The sequence below is a fragment of the Amblyomma americanum genome, chromosome 4 (genome assembly GCF_052857255.1).
Source record: "Amblyomma americanum isolate KBUSLIRL-KWMA chromosome 4, ASM5285725v1, whole genome shotgun sequence".
In the NCBI taxonomy this organism is placed as follows: domain Eukaryota; kingdom Metazoa; phylum Arthropoda; class Arachnida; order Ixodida; family Ixodidae; genus Amblyomma; species Amblyomma americanum.
In genome coordinates this window covers 205,009,186-205,034,884 of record NC_135500.1, presented here as the reverse complement: position 1 = coordinate 205,034,884, position 25,699 = coordinate 205,009,186, and the positions used below count along the sequence as shown (strand labels likewise).

Below are 25,699 nucleotides of genomic sequence, written 5' to 3'. Positions count from 1 at the left end.
AGCAGCCATCTACACGAAAGGTGAGAGAGTAGGCGCAATTGGTATTCCTGCTATACAACACCAGCTCTTAACGACTGTTTACCGTGTGGAGAAGGATCCTAACGATTGCCCCTAGCAAGACTGGGGAGAAATCACCTCGCGGCTAGAATATGCTGCAACGTAACAAACCGTCTTCTCACGTAGACCAGGTAAGGACGGCTTTGAAAAACAAAGTGAAAGTCGAAACAATTTTTCTCTTTATGGTGTCCAAGGTTTTTTTTTTAAGGCAGGAGTGTAACCGCAGTCGTATGTTTGCCATTAGGTTTTCAATGGGCTTTCGCTGTTGGATAGTTTTCACTACGCTGGCCGTAATATTTCCGTGCAAGCACAACTTCTAGCGGTCACTCACGTCACGTATTTGACACGCGCACAAAAAAGGCTTGAGCATACTAAAAGAAAATCAGTGAGGCAAATTGAAACTGCATCGTGTCTGCTCACACTGTAAGGGTGAAATCTAGAAAGCGCCCATTTGATGAAGCCACTTGGTGGCTCTTTCAGCATGTTTTCATTACCAGCATACAATTTCCTCTTTATGCGCTTGCCATCAACACTAAATAATGTGATCTCATGGAGGCCACCTGACGTCTGAGTAACGACTGCGATTGTAGTCCGGCACTGCTCTTAACCAGAAACATCAAGCACGGGCTCGAAAAAGACCAGCTAGTGGTGTGCTAGGGTTAGCATGCTGAAGCTTAGTCCGCTCTTTCTGATGGTTTCTGATGGAAGAGATGTGTGACCGACTAGAAGAATTCAAATTTGCACTCCAGGTAAGTAGTGACTAAGCAAAGTGTTTCTCCACAAAACTGACAACGTTCAGAGGTCCAGACACTAGCGAAGGCCATATGCAGATAAATTCAAAGCGACTCCTTTTGCCTTGGAGCCTGAAAACAAGGAAATTCTGCCGATTAGTTGAAAGCTATAAAGCCAAATCAGAATAAAGACTACTTTCGCAGAGAATTTTTTAACGCATGCAAAAGAGCAAATAAAAATTACGGAGCAATGATACTCAAAATTAAATAAATCCATGGAATTACACACGTTTTTAAACTGCCTTGAATCATAGCTTGTAGTCAAAACGGCTAGAAGGCGAACATATAAAAAATACGAGTCCAGCTGCATCCAAGTCTATCAATGCATTTGCATGCGCAAACAAAATTTAGCTCAAATAACGATAGCAATCGGAAAAGTAGGAAGCCACACTTAAACTGATCGCCTTTTTAGGCTTTGATTCAGCCTGGCAATCAACAGAACTTTAATTTGGCCCTGAGAGGTATCACTTATCTGCTTAGACAAAGACGGGACGAGATACAGGTTCAAACGTGGTTTTAGGTCTACAGCGCGCTAGCCAGTAAGCGTGACCTTGGAAGAAACCTACATCAGTTGGGACTTTAAATAAGAAAAAAAAAATGGCGGTGGTTCAGCTCTGGTTAAATCTGGAGTGACGCGATAGCTACAGCTGGCCAAGTGGAACTTGCTCAGTTGAATTGCAAAGTCAGTCTTTCGTCGCTTCGCTGGGCGTTTCATCTTCGTCCCCCTTGACACGGCGCATGCGCACAACTGTGGCAGTTCGGCTTCGCCGGCGCGCCGCGCCGCCGGCAGCAGCAGCTGCTCCGCACCACGTGGCTGGTCACGTGACCAACAAGGTGACGAACCATGTGATCAACCACGGCGCCACGCCGCCGGCAGCTGCTCCGCACCACGTGACCAACCACGTGACAGCGTGGCGGCTGAAGGCTAGAAATGCTACCGTAATGTAGCTATCGCTACAAAAAAAGCGACACCACACGCAATACTCACACTCGCGCCACGTGACACTTTTTGTGCACGGAACGGCACCATAAATTTCTCCATTTAAAGCCATTTGAAAAGCACATAGAATAATATAATTTTATTTCTGCAGAGAATCGCACTGCGGCAGCTCGGCAAATGAAATGTGCCAGTCTTGAAACCACATGACCTGTCACTCAATAGCCGCCGTCTGCCGTGTGTCCCCAGCAGACGGCTCGACCACTTCCTTGTAGTACGCCACAAGCATATCAGTCATGAATGCCCTAAGCCGACCTCCAGTCATCTTGTGCACCGTGGTGGGAGGCTGGGGAACCACTACGGAAAACCAGCCTCGGAGGTACGCCAGAAAGCTTGCAAAGTCGTCCTGAAGATCTTGTTCGTGCATGTAGGCATGCTTCAGCGGCACCTTCTCCGTACGGAATAGGTGCAGGGCGTAGGTGATGGTAATCTTCGTCAGCACAGTTACGGCCCTGGAAGCCAAGGCATCCAGCGGCTCAGTGTGCTGCGCCTTCAGCAAGGACAGCTTCCGGTGACGAAGCGACAGCGCTCGGAACACCTGGTACAGGCAATCGTCCTTGAAGCGCGGTATGAGGTTCAGGCAGTCGTGGCAGTACTTGTGGGTCCTCTCGTCGCGCCCGACTTCCGTCAGAACGGCTGCGGCGAACGCTTCGCCGATGCTAGTCAGAAGCTGAGTAGCCAGCTGCCACGACGCTACGGCGCTGCCCAGCCGGCACTGCTGCAGGGTTCTAACGCGCAGCTGCTTTGACGTCGCCCCTTTGAGCACAAGCGCGGAGGCTCGGGACATGATGGCTTCAAAAAGGGCGTCCACAACGCGAGTGCTGGGGTCGAGGAACATCTCTAGGACGCTCTCGGTCAGCTGCTGGCGGACCGATACCACCAGGACTTCGTCAGCGGGCTCCTGGACGATCTCGGGCTCGCCGACGTTGATGAAGACGAGGTACTGCAGGACACTGTGCGTGATAAGGACAAGACGATACAGCAAGCATACTGAGACGTCCCGCGACGCGTGGAGCTCGTGCCTTTCAGCAGCCAGTGCTCCGCTGTCGACATTAACGTCATCGTCGTCCGCTTCGTAAGGAACTCTGGCCATGCTGAGATCCGTCCAGGGCCAAGCTTGGATCGGAAGCACACGCTCGCGTTTCTTCGACTCCACTTCGACGTCGAGCACTGTGTTCCTGCACTTGTCTCTCAAAGTGTGCATCTTTTTCAGAAAATCGGCGACGTCGTGAATGTGCTGGTTGAGGCCGCAGACAACCGGAAAACCAACATGGTCGTGCAGTTCCTGGAATGCCTGCAGTGCTTGAGACATGATTTCGTTGAGATGTTCTTCGTAAACTTGTGGAGGAGTGAACACGACCCCTGCTACGCAAACCAGGCGACCCAGTTCCGGAGGCCGCTTCAGCATTTTGTGTTGCAGCCACGTATGGCGCGCTAGGCGGCAGTAAGGCTCCGCGAGACGTCGCGACCTCACCATGAGCGTCGGCTGCCCATAGTCGTAGCCGAAGGCTATCAGGTCGCTCGTGACGTCAGTCACGCTGTTGTAGAGCCTCAAGACCGGTCGGAGCACTGTCTCGCGAACCCTGGTCTTGTGGACGAAGTAACCCTTGCTGCTGACGAACTCCCAGAGCCAGCGGTTCCGCGCCAACCGGTACTTGGTGGAATAGATGAGCACCGGGACCGGCGCGAAGGCGGAGAGCTCGTCGCTCATCTCGAGCACAGTACCGATGTCCAGAAGAGCAGCGACGGGCTCCCGCTTGCAGCTGCTCTTGATCTTCTGCTCTCGGTGCGGCAGGTCCTTGGATCGCTCCCTGAAAGATGCCGAGGACAGGGAGCGGGACTGGCTACTGCCGATCAGCTTCTGCATTTTTTCGAGGCACAAGGGCACAGCCGCACGTCTTCCTCTTGTTCTTTCTCTTCTTCTGAGGGCTCACAGCGCTCGAGCTGCCTGTGCGATTGTTAGCGCGTGAAACTACGTCGTCTTTGTCAAAATCAGTGAGCCCGACGCCGATGGTCGGCCAAGATGGAGTCGAAATATAGAGGACAGCGGATATCCTTTCACATTAGGCAGCGATACTTAAATGTCTTCATAAGTTAATTGAAGATTTCGCGGAGATATTTCTCAAGTTTCAACAAAGAATACTTCGGTATGATATCGGTTATGGCCAATCATGGGGATTATGATTTTACGGTTATGACTTTAAACATGGAAACCTGGTGGCTGCGGAAAAGCCCATCATGATTAGTTGGAGCGTTGGTATCATGATTAGCCATAATGACTACAACGAAAATGTGTATCCCGTGAAACTTGCCTAATGTAGGAATCCTTGTAAATTAGTTGTGTAAAACTTGTCGGCCAATCGCATCTGAAGCTAGATGCTTCACGTTGTTGTTATCTACGACCACAGCGTGACCTATGAGCTGTCAATGGTTGTGTTCAATTTACACCTAAAGCGTCCTCAGTTGGTATATAGGAACAAAAAAAAAACTTTTCGAGTTGAATAGGCCTTTAACTGCAGTCATTCAACTGAAACTGCAACTGCAATGAGTTGCTTCTGTGCAAACGGAAGGAAATAAGAAACATATTTCACCGGCGTGCGCAGTAATAATAAATTATTACAGTTTTAAACAACGAGGTTGTAAACGACGTTATATATTTTCCCATTCTTTTGGACATCGAAGAAGAAAGCAAGTCATCAACAACACACGCACGTAAGCCGAACAGTGCTTTGGAGTTCCGTTTTCTCATTCATTCCAACTCAAAATAAACAAACACCCAGCAAACACACAAAGACGAAAGCTTCGATGAAAAAGGCGGCTCCTGTTGCAGTAGCACTCACTCGCTTCACCACTATAGACGCAAGGTTTTTATCCGTTGTCACTAGAGGGCGATGTGCGATGTTTCCTACAAGTGAACGGCGCGTGACGCCATAAGTTTTGAGTCACTCATCTTGAAAATGGGGCTACTGAGACAGAAAACTTGGACAATGGAAGCAGAAGTGAACTGCGCGCGTCTTGATCACTTTCGCTTCTGTTATCCGTGGTTTGGAGCGCAGTAACTTCGTTTTCAAGGCGAACATCCACCAACTAGCGCAGCTTGCCGCTCTAATTGAGTCACCCTGCCTGTTGCCATAGAAGTAAGTTATTACTGCTTGAAAACTCGTGCGACAAACCTGCTCTGTGAGCGTCCTCGAGTTTTCGCTTTGGAATTCTCAGGTAATGATCCACGTGGAGTAGATATTAGCTGTGCGTTTATATAGAATATATGAGCGGAGTGAGGCCCCCCGTTTATTCTAGTTCATTTTTGTCTCGTGTTGTCTAGAACCAACACCTTCGTGCCTTGTCTCCACTGTGGATAAAAGAAAAACTGGTTCCTGCGATATTCCTACATAAAGCTTCAATACATTATTATTTTCTATATAACTGCTGATGAAGCGTGTGCAAGATTCAGCAGCCTATAAGAACTGGGGGCGCAATCCTAGAACCTGAGAACACCATCACAATCATCATCATCATCAGCCTGACTGATTTCGTAAATCTCGTAAACCATAAATAAATGCATACACTAGCGTAACTTCGTCGTGAAGCAATCGCAACTCTGTGTAGGTCGGAATATTTGTTAAACGAAATGCAGGTAACTTACAACGAATGTTTGTTATTAATTTAATCCACGGAAAGAGAATCTCTGAAACGAGCCGCATTCATTTTTTAACATTTAGAAATTGCAGCCCCCTCGAAGAGCGTTCGATTCTCTCTCAAAGCTCTATGTAGAAGTCGACATAAACAATGCATGGCTACTTACGCAAAAACGTGATTTATTACGTTGCACCTACAGAAAAGCGAGCTTTACGTCTGGATGGTTTAACTGCACCATAGCTCGGTTAACCGCCTGACCACAACAAAAGTGCTTTTCACTGGTCATCTTTCCAGATTTCTACCCGCTAATTTTAACTGCTAAATAAAGGAGTACGATTCCGTTCCGATGGGCGCAAGCCACATGAAAGATCAGTGGCCCTGAGGCTGACAAGAAAGGCATCGAAGCGAAGCAACCCGATTACTTCGCGCCTCGTTGGCTACAGGGGCCATAAAAGTCAAGAGGAAAGTATGGGAGAAAGAAAGAGCAATGTTGCGCAGGCGTCAGCTCAACTCAACTGCGAAGCTCAACAAAGAGGTTGGATTGTATATAGACGCTTGGAATGTTTTGTTGTCCACGACGCGAAGGTTCTGATGTCTGCATTTACTCCCCCTGTTTCGTGACCCCTGCAATGACACTCATACTTGCAGTGTTATTTCCAATGGCTGTAAGTTCATTTTTCTCAGGCTATTCATGCTACAGATAGTCCCACGTGGAGAGAAGCATCTTGGCATTATCGTATCACCACGAGCTCTCACAATATCGGCATTCATCTTTTGAAAGTGCTTCTTCTAGACAGAACATCGAGGAAACGAATTGCCCTGTACATCGGGATATGCTGGTGCTGCTTAGAATAATTGAAAAAAAAAACAAATCAACATGAACTACAAAACTGTAACCACGACACCAAACGAAAACCCATCTACGAAGCGCAAGCTCAAGAAAAATAGGATGTCATATAAGTCCTTGAGTGGCTATTTAAACCGGCCCAAAATTCTTCACTAAGTGAAACCTGCCCTTCTTTGAAATACGAAGGTATTATAGAGCACGATTAAGACACAGCTTTTTCTGTATCAGCTGTTATACAGCCCTCGGCCGAATTATTTCCTCTTACAGTCAGACTAGCACGAATATGCTATTCCTGATCAGAGAATCCAAATGCACGCTTATCTTTAGAAGGAATCCCTACAGGGAAAAGATCGGGCCGGTCGTGGATTCCAGAAGCTGCCAATTGTATTCAGAACATTAGAATCAATGCAAAAGGTTTACAAAAGGCGTCGAAATTCAGAAATATTTTAGCATAACAATAACGACAGAATAAAAAGATGAAACCAACAAAGGCCCTTTTCAATTAAGCTTCACACATACCTCTCGCTTCCATTGGCCATCCTGAAGTAAAAATTCCGCAATGAGCTTTTATATATTTTTTTTGCCTTGAGAAATTCATTTACACTTTTAATGTCTTAGGCCTGAAAAGTCAGTGCAGAAGAAGTAGCCCCAAAGTTCAGTAGGGTGACATCGCGCAACGTTTGGTCCGTTAAGGTTAAGAACAACAAAATCGAAATCGCTCTTTGCAAAGCCCCACCAAGACGTAACTTTGTAGGTCTGCTTTTTATGCTCTTGTTTTTCAATCCAATGCACAGTCCAGGGCAATTCGAAGGTTATCATGTTCGTTCGGGTATTTTTTCAACATTTTTTTTCCTGGCATAACGGTCACTGATAAACAGCATGACGGTGCAGGATAGAGGAATACTTCGGCTAGCTAAGCTCATGTATTTGTTGCAGCGGTCTTGCAATAAAAACTGTGGGACGCTTAAGCCACGCCTTTAAGAGTGGAACGCGACAGCGTGTTGCAGCGCTGCCAGGGAGTTCACGGAACGTCATCGTCCGTTGGGCGCGACGCGTTGCCCGTTGGATAAACCGCTCGCAGTCTCTAGGAGGCCTCTCAAAGCAGCCCATCCGCCTCCCGAAGAGATCACGACCGGGCTGCAGTGACGCTGCTCCCTGAATTGGCCGTTGTGCGTCTCCGTTCACCAGCCGAGGTGGCTCAGTGGTTAGCGCGCGGCTACTGATCCTGAGTTCCCGGGTTCTAACCCGACCGCGGCGGCTGCGTTTTTATGGAGGCAAAACGCTAAGGCGCCCGTGTGCTGTGCGATGTCAGTGCACGTTAAAGATCCTCAGGTGGTCGAAATTATTCCGGAGCCCTCCACTACGGCACCTCTTCTTCCTTTCTTCTTTCACTCCCTTCTTTATCCCTTCCCTTACGGCGCGGTTCAGGTGTCCAACGATATATGAGACATACTGCGCCATTTCCTTTCCCCCAGAACCAATTATTATTATTATTATTATTATTATTATTATTATTATTATTATTATTATTATTATTATTATTATTATTATTATTATTATTATTATTATTATTATTATTATTATTATTATTATTATTATTATTATTATTATTATTCGTTCGCTTTGCGTCTCCGTAGGCGTCGCATTCGTTGACCACAACAGCACACAGACGCGTACATCACTGGCGCTCGGGTGGTACGGGTTCCATGACATCGCAGTTGTTGACGCCCTCGCAAAACACGATGCACTCAGGTCCTATCGCAGCTGCCTGCCCGTCTGAAGCCCGAAGAGGTCGCGAATGGTTGCACCCGTGCGGCCAATCGCAGAAGCGAAACCACTGAGCTATATAACCAGGCCCCGCGTTCGGACCAGTTGGTTTCTTCGAAGGTTTCATCTGCTGGTCCTCTAAATTCAAATCCGCAGGTCCTGTGCGGTGTCGGTGCCGATCCCTTCACTACGGCGTCCCTCATAGCCTTGAGTCGCTTTGGAACGTCCAACTTCATAAACCAAATCTCAAACCGAACGCGGTCATAACACCACCTATCACGCGTTAGACTGCCAGCACTAGCGCTGTTACACATGTAAGTTACATGATGACAAGACAATGTAAAGTCATCAGAGTGAATAAAGTATGACACAGCGGTACCGCCACGACATGCCCCTACGTCATTACCACGGTTCCCCGCAGGGAGCGCAATCATGTGGTGCTGTTGCGTATTCGAGAAATGTTTTTACATCATTATCATTTCCGGAGCATTAAGTGAACTGTATGACTTTTTTTTGTTGTTTTCTGCATGTCGGTGCAATGATATATCGGCATATGTGCAGCTGAAAGATTTCCCGTAAAAAGTTACTACTTATATCTAACGAGAAAATTAAAGTAAACCAGATCCCGGAACCGAGATTTAGCATTCCTTAATGGTGTTATTTTAGGAATTCACACTAGCGAAGAGTAGACATATTTTTTAACATATCTTGGTAACATATTTTATGTATAGGTATCCAGGCCCTAAGCAAACTGTTTTCAGAGCGCAGCTCTTAGACGCACGTTCCTGGCTTCCGCATCGCCGGCGTCGGCGTTGTCGGCGTAGTCGTGGGCGTAACCGTTTGTCCATGGATGGATGGATGGATGGATACGGCTGAACCCTTTACATCGGGTGGTGGCTCAAGCCACCTAGCCATGTCTTGTGAAATTTTACTCCTGTCTTGCTTTTAGCCACCAATCAGATAACCTCCGCTTGGTTACTTCTAACCTCTTAAAATCCACTTTCCCTTCACTATCCCTAAACCCCAATGCCTTGGGTAAGTCAGCCCCGCTGCCTTCCACTGTAGGGTGAAGCCCTTTACAGAAAAGTATCAAGTGTTCAGCTGTTTCCTCCTCCTCTCCGCACGCAATGCACAAAGTGTCTATCTCCTGGTACCTGACTCTATACGTCTTAGTCCGCAAAACTCCAGTCCTGGCCTCAAACAACAAAGAACTTTCCCTACAATTATCATAGATATTTTCTTTGACAATTTCCTGTTTAAAGGTCCGGTATGTTTCCAGTGCCGATTTCGTCAGCATCCCTGTTTTCCACAAAGCTCTCTCTGTTCCTTTAACCTTTTTCTTAACCGATAATTGCTCATTTGCCCCCTTACTGCTGTCCAGATATTTGCTTGTCAATTTTCTAGTTCGCTTTCTCCATTTCGTGTCAACATTCTTTATATACAGGTATCTGAAAACTTTCCTAGCCCACCGCTTTTCCTCCATCCTTCTCAATCGTTCCTCAAATGATATCTTACTGCTAGCCTCTGCTAGTCCATGGATGGATGGATGGATGGATACGGCTGAACCCTTTACATCGGGCGGTGGCTCAAGCCACCTAGCCATGTCTTGTGAAATTTTACTCCTGTCTTGCTTTTAGCCACCAATCAGATAACCTTCGCTTGGTTACTTCTAACCTCTTAAAATCCACTTTCCCTTCACTATCCCTAAACCCCAATGCCTTGGGTAAGTCAGCCCCGCTGCCTTCCACTGTAGGGTGAAGCCCTTTACAGAAAAGTATCAAGTGTTCAGCCGTTTCCTCCTCCTCTCCGCACGCAATGCACAAAGTGTCTATCTCCTGGTACCTGACTCTATACTTCTTAGTCCGCAAAACTCCAGTCCTGGCCTCAAACAACAAAGAACTTCCCCTACAATTATCATAGATATTTTCTTTGACAATTTCCTGTTTAAAGGTCCGGTATGTTTCTAGTGCCGATTTCGTCAGCATCCCTGTTTTCCACAAAGCTCTCTCTGTTCCTTTAACCTTTTTCTTCCAAGTAGCAGAGCGAAGCGCCACCTAGCAGGTGGCCGCCAAGGGAAGATCACGGAGGGTGACTGCGCATGCGTAAGACCGCCCCTGCAAGCCCTGAAGAGCCGCGCCCAAATTTCCCATTGCCGGCTACCCCAATAGTCTGTCATTTTCTCTATTTTGTTATTCGCCCAGAAATTCGTCATAGAAGCAACGAAAGAAATTAAGTGTCTAAGACGGGAAATTTGATTATTGATTTTTCGAAATTCCACCCCTTTTTCACATTGCAGCGAGCAACTTCACAAAAGTAACAACTTCACTTGGTTCAACCTAAACGAGCCGGGTAACCTAGGCGGTTTTCGCTCTGTGCCGCAGCCGGATGATTTCACAAAAGTAAAAATAATTTCGCGAAAATCCTCCTCAGGGAGGGGTCGCAGCACTGACGTGCGTACCTAACACGATATCTTCTCGATAAGGCAGGACGCAAATCGTTCAATTTATTCCTCCTAATTTATTTTTGTCTTTGGCGAGAGAATGTGGCCATTAGAATTATATCCCACTCAGGCTAGAATAATTCGCACTGATGTCCTGCAGGGCTTATTCACAGTGTCACGTCTACCAGCTCTTTCTAAAACCAGCTGAAACGGCAAGATTAATAAGGGCTCTTGAATGCAGCGGAGCTGAGATGTCTCCTTTTTTTTTTTTTTGGAGCGGTGCGCATCTGCGGTATCGTTGCTACTATAGCGGAAAAAAGATATCAACTACGGCTGTTACTCTTTTGGAACAAGAAAAAGCTCGTTAAGTGAACTTATTTCTCTCTCTCTCTCTCTTTCTCTCTCTCCCTATCTATCTCAGTGATCTTAGCTTCAGAAAATATACCACGTATGCGACAGAACCTAGCCATTTTTTAAATCACTTCGTGCTCTTGAGTGGATTGTTCCAAATTTGTTGCTTTCTTCTCAACGCCAATCACTGAAACCCTGCAGCTCTTTTATCCTCATTCCACTCCTCCTTCCCAGTCCTATTTATCCTCCTCGCTTTGAATAAATACACGTCCGCCACCATTCAGTGAAATGGGTAGAGGACTTAAACGCCCACCGTGCGTAGCGTTTGGATTCTTACAAAATGAGAGAACTCGCGCTGGCGCTGATACATGTTCAGGAGAAGCGTATTGAGCGCAAGAAAAACATAAAATCCTCTCTGAACTGAGCTGACGAGCTAGTTTTTGTCCCATTTCAGAGAAAAAAAGCCGGATAGGCTAAAACAATTAAACGACCTTTAAAGTGAACCCTAAAAATTTTGAGGCAGTGAGGCAGAAAATTAGCTGGCTAATAGGTGCCTCTTTATAATTACAAAAAAACTGTTTTATGGATATTACACCACCTACGCTTCTCTCTAGGGTCCGTTTCTGATAAAGGTGTGTCGTCTTGTGTGGTCACAAAAAAATAAAGAAGGAAGAAACGACCTTTTAGACAAGCTCCAATCTCTGAAGAGTCGGAAAGTCGCTTCAGGAGCCCGAAATGTGGCGTAACAAGTTCTTTTGCGTAAAACAATACTAAACTCACGACGATATTCTACGATACATGTTCCTTAACAAGGTGCGCTATAATATAAGGCTTCATATACTTATTTTAACCCCCTGAGGCACTGTGTCCACGTTTGTGGACGCAACATTTCAAACTTTTTTTTTCGAAGCGCCTAGAGCTTTCTTCACTTAGTCAGTGATGCCGGCTATATTTTAAAACCCAGATGCGCAGGATAGTGCGGCAATTTCGCGCCTACAGAAAAGGATCGCTTTTCAAAAACAAGTAAAGATTGACGTCGCGAAGCGATACGCTGCGCCTAAGAAGTGCTGTCTGGTACCGTAACTATTTATCGCGTGGTGGAATGTTTTACTAAAGGACACTGTAGCTTGGTTTTCATTGCGAATATAGCTTCGGATGAGTGAGGAAGTGATCAAATGGGCATCAATCTGTTTTTTTTTCTAATAACAGGGATGCCGCTGACATGACTGTGAACGTGTTCGGCATGCGTGAATTTAGTTTTTCAACCATTGGTGTTACATTTCTGAAATATATTTCACCGCAAGATTCGCAAGTATTTTGAGCATCCTACACGCATACGGAAGGTGCGGAGTTCGATCCCCAGTCCCATTGGGTATTCACCGGAGATGCAATAAGTACATGCTGTCCCCTGGCCTAGCGCTCGGTTTATCTGGGGTAAAATTCTTGGGAAATAGGCCTCTGGCCCCCACCTTGTGTACCCCAATATAGTTCGTCTATAGATCTGTTAGGCCAAAGCTAACTTGCGCCATAAAAACACGTCATCGCCATATATCTTTTAATTTAAGCTCGAAATATACGCGCATGAACTGTCAGATTTTTGTCGATATTGAAACATAATGCGTGCCTGAAGGGGTTAAATGATTCCCCTTTGAGTGCACGCCAAAGTACGAAATCTTATATTTTATCTTTAAACTGATACAGTCGCTGCTATTGGGTTTTTTGCCCACATACATTCTGTCCTGGACTATGTAGAGTATTTGCTTTATCTCAGGTCTGTGGTGACGACAGCAATTTCGAATTGCGTGGAGCGACACATTGTGACGGGCTAACATTTTGATGAAGGAACAAATTTCTCTTACCCGTTAGGCGCCATTTCTTCCCCAAGTCTTCTTGAAGGCGTTAAGCAAGTATTACGGCGTGTCTTGTAAAGCAAAGCTTCAAAAAATTCTGCCTTTATCTGCTTGGCAAGCATGTAAACTGTTTGAAATGCGATTAGCACTTGTGAAGATTGATGCAAATGTGCATTTGGTATCGGTGTGCGTCAAAGGAAGAGCGATTTCACCTAATATTGTCGGTACATTTAAGCGGTGAAGACAAAATAATGCTGCACGCTAGGCTTCACTGACATATTATTAGTTGTGTTCATCCTCAAACATTTGGAATACCGTTCACCGATCTGTTCTCCCGAGCCGCTGGAGACGGTAGCTTGGAAAGGCGAAGGCTCCACCTTTTTTCGAGCTTCTCTGCAGTGACATTTTGAAATTGAGTCTCCCTTTAGCCACGTCTTCGCTTCTTTATCACTTTTCTGGCAGCGACGGACTGGTGCCTAGGCCCTCATCTCTAATGCAGCCAATAATAGTCATTGACTCTCATCACCTGTAATGGAGGTCATCTTAGCCCCAGCAGTAAAAGAAGTGTTTGCGCACATTTTCCGCAACCTATTAGGCTATTAATAACTGGAATGACAATGCTTACTTTTCGGGATGAAAAATGGTCTTTGGTAACGACCACTCCGAAAATTTCACCTGCTCGTACGGCACAATTGTGCTATAGGAGCAGGTATAGCACAATTGTTCATGCCCACCTAAAGCATCGTTGCTTTTACCCCATTTCTGTTCTTTTAGATGCCTCTCATAAAAGCCTCTTGAATAGGATTGTGTTTGAGAGAAATAAGAAAACGATAACAGTGTTCTACATGATCTACGATTGTCTCACACCAGAAGGCTCGCACATCCTGCGGATGCCACATTGACCTGAGGACCTGCTTTGAGGTAAAAGTAAAAAAAAACGAAGAAAAATCTGCCTACATAAACATGTTTGGGCTCGCCCTACTCGGAGGACGTGATCAGCATGCTAGGCAGGATTTCATTTATTCTTCTTTTTTTATCCTTCTTTCAAGAAAGTGCTTCACACATCCCCGCCGTCCAGGCACTGACGCTTAGAGCAGTGAGTGAGTTCTGCCATTTCCGATGGCAGAGAAATCCGGGGTCTTGTCTCAGTTTCCTGCTTCATGAAACAACGCGGCCGCAATTTAGATAAATATTTTCAGTACGAAGAAAGATATCAGTATTTCAGTTCTGTAACTGCCATTTCTCTATGCTGTGTCTGAAATGCTCTCGCATCCATGTTTCTAACTGAAAGAGGTTAGGTTTAAACCTCTGCGTCTTTTTATATGCGAAAACCTGAACAACCCTCATTTGCCAATTGAATAACTATTGCATAATAGAGCTACTTCTTGACACTATAGTTGAGAAAGCGTTATAATTCCTTTATTGAAAGTGCAAGACGTCTGTGAAGAAGAAGGAAATACTGTATTTGCGGTGACGGAGCACACTTTTGGGCGCCTCATTATAAATTCATGCATTATAAATGCATGACGAAAAGAGAAGACCTGAAAAGTAGTACAAGAGGGCCAGAGCTTTTCACCAAGTGCAACATCATAATTTAAGCAGCTTCAAATGCCTTCACTTCGCCTTCTCGCAACGGTCCGTATTCACGAAACACTAGCGTGCAGCATTTACGTAGCACTGCTCTTCTTTTTGTTTTAGACATTGGCAGCCACATTAAGATAAGGAGACGCAGCGTCTACCTATAAGGAAGACTTAAATTATTTCGTGGTAAAGCATGGAGTAAACACCTCTCGCGCAAGATTTACCACATGTTAATCGGGTTCGAAATATATCTTCGTCATTGCGAAAACTACAACATGTGGTGAGCGGAAATAAAATATCAAATTTAGAAGCAACTACGCAAGGTAACACGATCTTTTATGAATCTGAGTATAGGTTACATAACAAAGATTGGAGGGTATTCGCGCCCATTGGTTAGGTGTGCACTAGGGAGTGGACACAACAGGTTCATTTCTGTACAGAATAACAGGTTAGAAAATTTATCTCCAATCAACACACATTTTTTACAGAGATAATGGGCTTACCAAACCGAAACTGGGACCTCTCAATCTATAAACCACAGCCTACAGTTTAACCGCAAATGAAATTAAGCGTGCCCGTGATGGTTAAAAGTTCAATGGGCCTGGAATTTCTAGGAATCGCACCTAGCAATGGATGAGGACATTTACCATTAGAGTGACGAGCGCAAACTTGGGCAGTTGCCAGACATTTTCAAAATTCTCGGGACTTTGAGCAGATTAGCTATCAATTCCAAAGTTTGCTGCGAAAAAAAACATCTTATGAATCAGGCTAATTGTAATTGCATCTAATATATTTGATCACTGAGCGACAACAGCTATCAACATCATCATCATCAAATGGTTTACGTAGCCGGAAGGCGGAGCTTATAATCGTCCTTTCCCACGTTCCGTATTCTCCGCCAGCAGTGTTAGCCTTACTTTCGCCCCGCCCCATTTAGGATATCTTCGCTAGGATGAGGACAACACAGAAGAATAGACATACCGTTCACACCTTTCCCTTTGGATTGTGGTGGTGAAAGTCGTCAGCAAACTTAAAAGCCCTACTACCCACAAGTCTCATTCTGAAGTGATTACAATCTCTTGGCTCAGCTGCGCACTAGTTCGTCTCCATGAATAATGCACTGCCTTTTAATCAGTGCAACTTCATTCCCCGGACGCCAAAGTGGGACATGGAGAGGATACATACAAGTACATACAAGTACATGCAAGTAAAATTCTTCTGTATATTTTATTCAACGTTCACACATCCTTTGGCTCCGTCACACACGTTTGGCCGCTAGTATTTCGGCTATACAATATGTCGTTTTCAGGCATCCCCACTGCTTAGAAATTACGCGCCAACTATTCCCCGCACGTTATACGCGCCTTCAGGTTTACCACGAGCGTTGTGCTCAGTGTTAAGCGTCGTTACTTGAAGCACTTTGTGTCGTAACTGCTCTGCAAACTTTATTTATCAGATCAAGCGCTCTTTTCACAGGTTTATAACACCTCAAAAAGACATTCGGCATTCATCAAGCACTCGCAGGTTTTCACAAGGCGCCTTGGTGCGGTGAAATTAAGTGCTTTTCCTTGATACCTTGGACCAGTTTCACCAAGCGCTCACCGACAGGCTTCTCCAAGTACTTTTTGCTTAGCCTTCTTAATTCACTAATTTGTACTATCACACGCTAAAACACGAAGAGCCGTGAGATGTTAGTGGTCATGTGTCCAGGTAGCGCTGCTTTTCACCCGGTATTTGTCGCGTCCTTCACCCATTTATGTGCAATTAGCTTCAGCTCGAGGTTTCGGGCGCTCAACAACACGACTGAACATTATCCCACTCGCAACTTGCTGCGACAGCGGGAGACGCTCTTCCTCAATCAAAAAGCCTGTTTACTTTACAATTCACTCTATCCTAGTTTCCGCATATTGATTGCAGCTTGTGTGCTTTCGAACCGCAAAGCATTTTAAATCTCCAGTGGTGGTCTCCCGTGTACGTATGTATTCAGATCCTTATATTGTACAAGAATATGCGATGTTGTTTCGCTGCCTTATGCACAGTGACAACGAACAAGTATTCTCATGGCATCAGATGTTTTTCTGTGGCACATCATGCTCAGGCAGACAGCCGCGGCTAAAAAAGAAGAGCAATTTCTTGGAATTGTCGGAGATACTACTGTTTGAACTTTTATTTACTTTTTGTGCATCCTATGCGAAGCTCAATCTGCGGAGCGCCATCTTTCAGGATGCAGTAGGATAAACTCTCGTTTTCAGGTCGGCCGGCGAGGTTTTCTTTACTTTCTGTTTTTTTTACCTGTACACCCATGACGTCTCAACTTGGGGCAAGAGACTGTCAGATATCGGATGAAATATGTGTGGCGCTCCCTGTGAGTATTTGATACCTAATGTTGTGACGTTCCGAAGGCAGAGCTACGTTTCCACGGGGAAAATAAACAAAGAGAATAAACAGAATGGCAACCCTCCAAAGGGCACACACGGCAAGCACCATGGACACTGCGTGTGAAGCATACCGCCTCTTTTTCAGCTCCTTATTCTTGAAGCGATAAGGATAAGGAAACATGATTGACATGACTGACAGAGCTCAACACGTAGTATGGCAGTGCAAGCAAACGTTAAAACCAATGTGCAGGCCGATAACAGGAATCGGTCATGCTGCTAAGCATTGAAATCTTTACATCACGCTCGCGTCGAAATTCTCAATATGAAAAAAAAATTTGGTACGCAAACCCGACGGGTGCAATGACCTCCCGCCTAAACCTTTCCGATCCCTTCTTCCACCCAAACACCGTGGCTTCCCAAGCAGCACAAGTGATTGGCCCAACATTGGAACTGTATTGGCAAAGTTTGCCCTACAAAGAACCAGGATGGGGCCATCCTGTTGCAATATTGGGCCGATGACCTGTGCTGCTAGGGTTTGTGTCCGTTTTCTAATAATGAGGCCGCTGCAAGCACGTGGCGATAAACACCGTTTCGTTAAAGCACACTGCGCCAGGCGCTGGTCATTTCCCTACTGGACACGGGGTAAAATTTGTCCCCAGGGCTCCATCGAGAACACTGGAGTAATGTTATCTTGCACATATAACAGCTAATGACTGCCCCGCAGTGGCCGGCAGTTTCATATTCTGGGTGAAAAGATAGCAAGCGCGATAAAAAACACAAATCTTTCTGACTTATCTCTTCTGGCCGCAGCTAAATTAACGCAGCTCGATATCTATACTCTTAATTAACCTGCCTCCTTGGCCCCAATCGCGTAGGACACATCTTGTTAACTTTGCCCAGTCCTACAGCGCCTGCACCGGGCACTGCCCTTAGACGATGGTGTTGCGTGTAAGGCGAAGTGGTGCATTCCACTCTAGATCGAACATTTCCCTCACTTTGTATTTCTCGTTACACAAAGTGCTCATATCCACGGCACTTTCCAGCACTTCATTCACTCTTTTGGTTCAGTGTTCAGACGTGTTGCTCGCCAAGTTGAAGCGTACTCCACCCGAAAGTAAGAAAAAGCATAGACACTAACGCACCTTTTTGTCTAATTAAATTAATACCCGGCTGTCAGTACACGAACATCCAATGAGCTTTAAATGATGGAAGGGGGAGAGAGCACATGGGGCCATGCAGAGAAAATGAAAGGGGAGAATAGTTAGAACTTCCGATAAAGTGTAATGTCTTCAACAAGCTACAAAACTTCTCAATCGTTGCAGCGGCGCTAGGCTACCTTAGTGGATAGCGCATGAAGTCCGTAGGCTATTACCATATGTGTGTCCAGAGTTTATATTGAATGGCGACCCCCTCAAAACTTGAGAACTGTAGTTACGAAACACTGGCTATTTCGGGTAGCCGCGCATTGTTTATGCAATACGGCCGCAAGATTTAAAGACTGTACGGAGATGGGAGCAATAAAAACCTTCAGGGGGAGGTGTTCACGGAAAGTGAATACTATGCAAGTCAGAAAGCGCAAGTCAAAAGCGCTAAATGCTTCTCGAGTTGTAAAGAGTCCAGAATTCATTCGATAACCTATATGTGTTATGGCTGGAACAAAATAAATGTGCATTTAACTTGAAATTCCAAGTAACGGAAACGCACCGTAGTACTGAGCAACTACATTGGAGCTCAAAAACAGAACCCGCGAAAAAAAAAATTACGCCTACTGAATACTCTTACGGACCTTTTCGGTAGCAACAAGCAAGCAGAAACGCACGCATGAAAGACCAAAAAAAAGTCTTGTTGCCATCTCACAATTTCACAGTGGATTCCGGGAGTTTTGTTTTAGAGTTGCATATATAGCAAAGCAATTTCCAACGTTCCAACTACCGGCGCCATAGAGAGCTTTTATTTCTTCGTGCATCTAAGCAGTTTTGTGTATGATTTTACTGATGTCAGAACTTGTTTTCGGCCGTACAATAAAGCACTTTTCAGCTACGGGATGCACCGAGAGCAAGGCGCTCTTCCTAGTATAATTTACCTCTACTCTTTGTAGTTTTCACACTCTCTTCGCTCAGCGGTTCTGTGTGTCAAACTCTTTCTTTGCAAGTGGGCAATAAATGAATAGGGACAGTAGAGAACGGTGAGAAAATAAGAACACCTGTCACAGCTGAATTTCTACCTGTGCGAAGTAGAACAGGTAAAGGGGAAAAACAGGAAGCAAAAAAGGCAAGAATGGCGCTACAGTGCACTCAGGTTTTCAAGCTTCTGTTTTGTTTAACTTTCCTGTTTGTGAAAAAAAAATGGAAGAATGCTCACAGAGCTGTCACATCTCATTATCGTTCAGGTTTCGCGCACCGAACGACAACCGAAAACTCTCTGAACGGCAGGGTTTTTGCTCTCGATAGTAATGTAATGCAGCTGTTAGCTCCCACTTAGAATGTAAGAGCGCAGTTTTACATTTTTAACAGTCGCTTGACGCATGTGCCACCTGGTGTGACAAGTCGCGTAGTTTTATACTGCGCATTGGAGTAGACGAGTTTCGCGGCAAATTGTGAAGGCGCGCATGTTCAAAGTTTATCTAAACGGAAACAAGCCACAGCTAAGACAAAAATGTAATAGATTTCTTAACTACGAAGCCTATTACAGCAAGCGACAAAAGAAAAGAAATACGCGTAAATTGAGAAAAGCTTTAGATAATTTTTCGCTAGCCTAAACTTCAGCCACTGCATCGGAAGTGTGTACGAGGCATGCGTTCAAAATAAATGGCTCTCCTTATTTCCTATCATAAGAAAGCTAATGATATATAGCTAAAAGAAGGCGTCTGGAGAGTAAAAGTTTGAGAAAAGATAACCTTTTTCGAATCAAAAACTTAGACCTCTCCACGTTAAGACCAACATGCGTAAAGCGAACAGCCTCTTGACAAATGAAACTCCTGGCTGGTGCGAAAATTGGTTTCAGATCAGAAAATTAGAACTGTCTGCTCCGTTCGTAGTACCAGACACGACAACTACATATTCCGACGCAGTGATTTATTTTGGCGTACAAATGCACTTTGCGCTAAATTACCAAAAGCCACATTCCAAGCGAAGCGCCGGATCGAGTTTCTTCTATATTTAGCGAACAAATCTCGTAAAGTGCCGTTTTTTCTGCGCAGCGCACAAGGAGATTGCACTGTCAGGGTCGTGGGTTTTTAGATTAATCGGAGGAAAATCTTTTCAGATTCGGTTGAGGTGGTTGCGACACCACTGAAACGCTTAGTCACAAGTGACCGAAAATACGCCCGGCTACGCTATCCGTACAACTGCGCGCGTGTCCTAACGACTGCTGAAATACTTTGTAAAAAAGGCTTTTTAGCATTGTTATCAATAAGCAGTTGTCACAGCAACAGGCCTTCGAAGGCTCAAATTTCATTTCTTCAGGCCATGTCAAAACCCGCCACGGTGGCTCAGTGGTAAAGGCGCTCGGCTACTGATCCGGAGCTCCAGGGTTCGAACCCGACCGCAGCGGCTGCGTTTTTATGGAGGCAAAACGCTAAGGCGCCCGTGTGCTGTGCGATGTCAGTGCATGTTAAAGATCCCCACGTGGTCGAAATTATTCCGGAGCCCTCCACTACGGCACCCCTTTCTTCTTTCACACCCTCCTTGATCCCTTCCCTTACGGCGCGGTTCAGGTGTCCAACGATATATGAGACAGATTTTTTTTTATTCGAGAAGTGTGCCATGAGGCATAAATATATGAGACAGATACTACGCCATTTCCTTTCCCCCAAAACCAATTATTATCATTATTAGTGCGTTCGGCGTTCCGACCTGGAAACCATCGAAGAATCTGTCTGGTTAGAGGTCACTTTAACTCGACATCAAAAACTCTTATTGGCAGCTTTCTATATTTCCCCTAATCTGCCTCCTCCTGCCTACGATGATGTACTACATTCTATTGAATATGTTATCACTTCTCATAGCAAGCACAAACTGCTCATTTTAGGGGATTTTAATACTCCAGGTATTAACTGGAATACCTTTACATATTCACACAACAATCATTATGTAGTTAGTAAGTGCAACCGGCTTTTAGATTTCATAGCTTTTAACACCTTGCAGCAACACAATTTAATTGAAAACTGTTGTGGTAATGTTCTTGACATTTGTTTATCTAATTTTGAAAATGTTCGAGTTTCGTCATCTGGCATCTCACTTACTCGCTGTGAGAAATTTCATCCTCCAATTCTAATAACGGCTTTGGTTTCTGTCCCACCTTCTGCTAATTCAAATCGTGCGGGGAATTCCCCCCGTTTCGCTTACGCACTTGGCGACTATGTTGGTCTCTTCGGTTTCTTCTCTTCTGTCGACTGGTCTGTTTTAAGCGAAATCAGCGATGTTGACGAACAAGTCAGTCGCTTCACTGAAATAGTTCTCAATGGTATGCACCAGTACATACCTCTGCACACTCCTACTCGCAGCAAGTTTCCGTTCTGGTTTTCCAAAGAACTTAGAACAGCGCTGAAACTTAAGGAGCGGGCCCACCATAAAGCGAAACGCCCTGGGCTGGATACATGGGCAGATGAATTTCGCCGCTTGCGTTCCCTTTGCAAACGCCTGTACAAGCGGGATCATGAGTCCTACCTTGATTATTTAGAGAATAGTGCCTCTAATCGTCCTACTGAATTCTGGCGATACGTTCGCAAGCGTTCTAATAAATCTGATAGTCATATTCACTTAGTTGACTCTCATGGGAATGAAATTCGGAATGTCGCTGACGGCTTTGCTCAACACTTTTCCTCCGTGTACAAATCTCCACTTTTCGACTCCGTGTGCCTTCCAGCTGGCGCACATAATTCCGTTCTTCTCGACGAGAAGTTAGTAACTGAGAGTCTTAAGTGTTTGAAACCATCTTTATCCCCTGGACCTGATGGCATTCCAGCCGCCATAATAAAAGCCTTCAATAGTACCTTCGTCCCTGTTTTAACCACAATATTTAATAACTGTTTGAAAAATTCTGCCTTTCCCCGCGTGTGGAAAACGGCGCGTGTTTTTCCTGTCTTCAAATCAGGAAACAAATCTGATGTTTCGAACTACCGCCCCATTTCTCTTCTTTGTGCAACCTCTAAGCTTTTTGAATTAGCTTTGCACAAAGTACTTTCCTTCCACCTCAAAAATGTAATCATTCATAATCAGCATGGTTTCATAAAAGGTCGTTCTACTACAACTAACCTTGTGACTTTTATGACGTATACATCAGCTGAAGTCCTTCAGAGGAGTCAGGTAGACGCTGTGTACTGTGATTTGAGCAAAGCTTTCGACGTTGTTACTCACTCATTACTTCTTCAAAAGCTTCTGCTGTTTGAGATCGACGTTTCAATTGTAGCCCTCCTACGCAACTATCTTCTTGATCGGTCCTGCTTTGTCAGTGTAAATGGACAGACCTCATTCGTTTACACTCCAACCAGCGGAGTTCCTCAGGGCTCGGTATTAGGCCCGCTTCTGTTCTCTGTTTTTATCAATGACGTTTCCTCCGTGGTCAAAAACTCCTCATTTCTCCTTTATGCGGACGATATAAAAATGTTCAAGGCAATACATACTCTTCACGATTGCTTGTCATTGCAATCTGACATATCCGCCTTCTCTGATTGGTGCTTGAAGAATGGGCTCACTCTCAATTCATCTAAAACCAAGGTTGTCTCATTTACGCGTAAAACGCACAGCCTTCTCTACTCTTATTCTGTGAATGGTAGGCCGCTGCCCAGGGTTGATGAAATTAATGACCTCGGCGTACTTTTCGACCGTAGCATCAGCTTCTCCTCTCATACAAAACACATTGCTCTACGGGCTATGCGTACACTCGGCTTCATCTGCAGGCTTTCGAGAGAGTTTCAATCCCCACTTCCTTTCTTAAAGCTCTACCTCTCCATATGCTTGCCGCTTTTGGAATATGCGTCTGTTGTTTGGAACGGCACTTGCCAGTCGAACTGTGAAAAAATCGACAGAGTTCAGCTAAAGTTTTTACGCATATTTCAACATCGGTTTTCTTGCAAAACTTCCAGCTCTCGTCCCAGACGGAGTAACTCACTGCAGCTTCCTTCTCTTAGCTGCCGTCGCGTGAGGGCAGATATAATTTTCTTGTATAAGCTTCTTCATGGTCACATTCTATGCCCTCAGCTCCTAGCGCGTATCCTTTTGCGTGTACCGCGAAAGAGCATAAGGGAATTCAGACCATTCCAAGTTTCTGCGCTCCTGCACTCCATCTCCCCTCTGGACAGAATGCAAAAGTTGTTTAATTCTCTTTGTCCTCACCTAGATATATTCGAAAATTCTCTCCCTTCCTTTATATTGGATGTCCGTGACGTTCCACTTTGAGCACTCTTTTTCTCATACATAACTTCCCCTTTCATGCATTTTGTCTTTACTACACTTGTGCGTTTGCACCGGTATTATATTGTTTTTTCTCTCCTTAATTGTTCATCACGTGTACTTGTTTTCATTAATATTATTTCTTTTATACTGTATACTCACGCCTGATTGTCTGTAACGCGTTCACTAATTACGTTTCTTATTGTGTATGATTGTATTTCTAGCTTGTATTTCAGAGGTTTCATATTCGTTCATATTAGTATTGGCTTTATTCTTGTTTGTATTTTGCTATATGCTGTACTTGGCTGTTATCGGTCGTTCATTCTCTTTGTTTATTGTTTCATTAGTTATTTATATGTCTGTTGCCTGTTCTAGCTGTTCTCATTTACCGCTGTTCTCGCTGTTTTCTTGTTTTCGCTTTTTTGCTTCATGCTTGCTGTCACGCCTAGTTTATATGTCTTTTTTTTTCTATCGCCTTGACTGCTGCATTACCTCCCCTGAGTGTCTTCCTTTGTAGTGAAATAAATTTACATTTTGTGCGTGTGAATGGTGTACCAGCACCAAGACCTTTGGGTTGTTCCTGGGCACCGAAAATAAAGATTGATTGATTGATTGATTGATTATTATTATTATTATTATTACTATTACTATTATTATTATTATTATTATTATTATTATTATTATTATTATTATTATTATTATTATTATTATTATTATTATTATTATTATTATTATTATTATTATTATTATTATTATTATTATTATTATTATTATTATTATTATTATTATTATTATTATTATTATTAGGCCATGTTATCAGCACTAGCCTTACTCTTGGTCGCGGAAAAAGCTTTCACATGCATATTGCGGACACGCACGAGCCTATGCGCAACACAATGAGCTCTTATGCTACCAATATATTATTTGCATGGGAAAAAAATGGCAGCAATTCTCCTCTTTCATACAAATTGGTAAGAACACAGAATGTGAATACACACATAGCGAAAGCATCTGTGTCATTCGCTCTATACAATGGAGACATGTAATGAGAAACAGAAATATGGCCACCATCTTGTCTCCCATGTGCAACCGACGTTTTTCGCACAAGTGGCAGAGGCTCCCCGAGCAATTGTTCGGGAAATTCTCGAGAATAAACTCGCCCACCGTTGCGTATAGTATCTAGTGCTATGACGTAACGAAGTCGCGACTTTCTACCGCCGCACCGCACCGTCTGTCCTCTCGGCTGGCAGCTTCGTTTCGGCTCAGCTCATTTCGCCTCCTTTGCACAGTCTTGCACTGCGATAATTTTAAATCAAAAACAAATATTTTTCACCTAAATAGTGCAGCCAACCGCACGCTTAACGCTTAGCCACGCTTATTCGTGTGAAGTTCGTGAGCTGCGGTATGTTCAGGCTTTAGGAAAGAGAATTCGTTTACCATTCTAATGCAAAATGTGAATCTTTATTTTTTAAACGGATGTCTAAAATTTTGTGCAAATGGTCGCAATTGATGGAAATATCAATATTGAAATGCCAGGGCTTTCCACGTACACACTTGAAGGATCATCGAATCAATCATGCTTATTACATTAAGCTTGAAAATGCGAAAAAAACATTTACGATCTAACCTGTGGAAAAATCTCAGCACAAAAATGGCGGCCAAGTGCCACCTCGCCGCTGCTGAATGTTTATTTTGTTTGCTGCGCGGCATAAAAAAAAAACCATCTTATTTGCGACATGTACGACGTTAGATTCACCTGGAACAAATAAATCACCGCTAGGTGGATCACGCACTCAGAAAAAGCAGTGAGTTAGCCTCGTGTACAATTGTGTACGAAGCGCCTTAAAGAGATAATATGCAAGATTAATCGAAGGCACTGCCTCAGTTCACTAATCAAAAGAATATACCACCCTCGCTGCGGCACCTTCTTCAGAAGCAGTTGCATTTCATCTTCTCGTCATTTCACCACCACCCTTATTTCAGTGCCAGCACCAATTCCTTTAATTTTGTACTCACTTAAATGCAGTATAAATAAGATCAGCACGACAACGAGAAGCAAGCAATAAACACAAATAAATATACGTCATTCCTGATAAAAGCCACAACAAAATTTAGCCACGTTTCGCAAATAGTGCGCGCACATCCTGACGTTAGCGAAAACACTGTTTGCGATTATTGTGTCTGGTAGTAAAGATAAAAAATAATCTCGCGCTATTTCTAGAGCAGCTATTGCTACATAAAAATGCATGCCCTTAGACGGGGTATATATATTCAAACATTCAAAATTTCATGGTTCTTCGAGCTTACTTCCGCACACTGCTTAAAGTGGTTTGCAGCGCAGACAAAACACGGGAAGAAACGAAGTGACAGCCGAACGGGGCGGGCAGACGAACGCTGAAGCCGTCAGGGTGTGCTGTTTTTCGTTGTTGTTGTTTTCCAATATTTTGTCCTTTAAATATTACTTGTCTGGCAGTGGAAGTTCTTATTTCCGCACTTTAGAGACAGACTCTGCTCGACGGCTGCTTTAACCGCTGTGCACTTAACCAGCCCTCACGCATACGAACGCTGACTTGCCTACACTCGACGTAAGGAAGTACAGCAACGAATCGTTT

The 25,699-nt window shown here is 44.5% G+C and overlaps 2 protein-coding genes across 4 annotated transcripts in view; one reads left to right on the top strand and one right to left on the bottom strand.

Annotated features, from left to right (window-relative positions):
* The window catches only part of LOC144127524 (uncharacterized), a 105,126-nt gene that overhangs the window by 29,024 nt on the left and 50,403 nt on the right, over positions 1-25,699 (top strand). The gene's annotated exons all lie outside the window — the stretch shown is intronic.
* Positions 1,981-3,748, bottom strand: LOC144127523 (uncharacterized). The gene has a single exon (XM_077660515.1). It carries the CDS (start codon positions 3,710-3,712, stop codon positions 2,000-2,002), a length of 1,713 nt encoding a protein of 570 aa, XP_077516641.1. The 5' UTR covers positions 3,713-3,748; the 3' UTR covers positions 1,981-1,999.

Coding starts and splice junctions, on each gene's coding strand:
- LOC144127523 (XM_077660515.1), bottom strand. CDS start 3,712: ATGCAGAAGCTGATCGGCAGTAGCCAGTCCCGCTCCCTGTCCTCGGCA.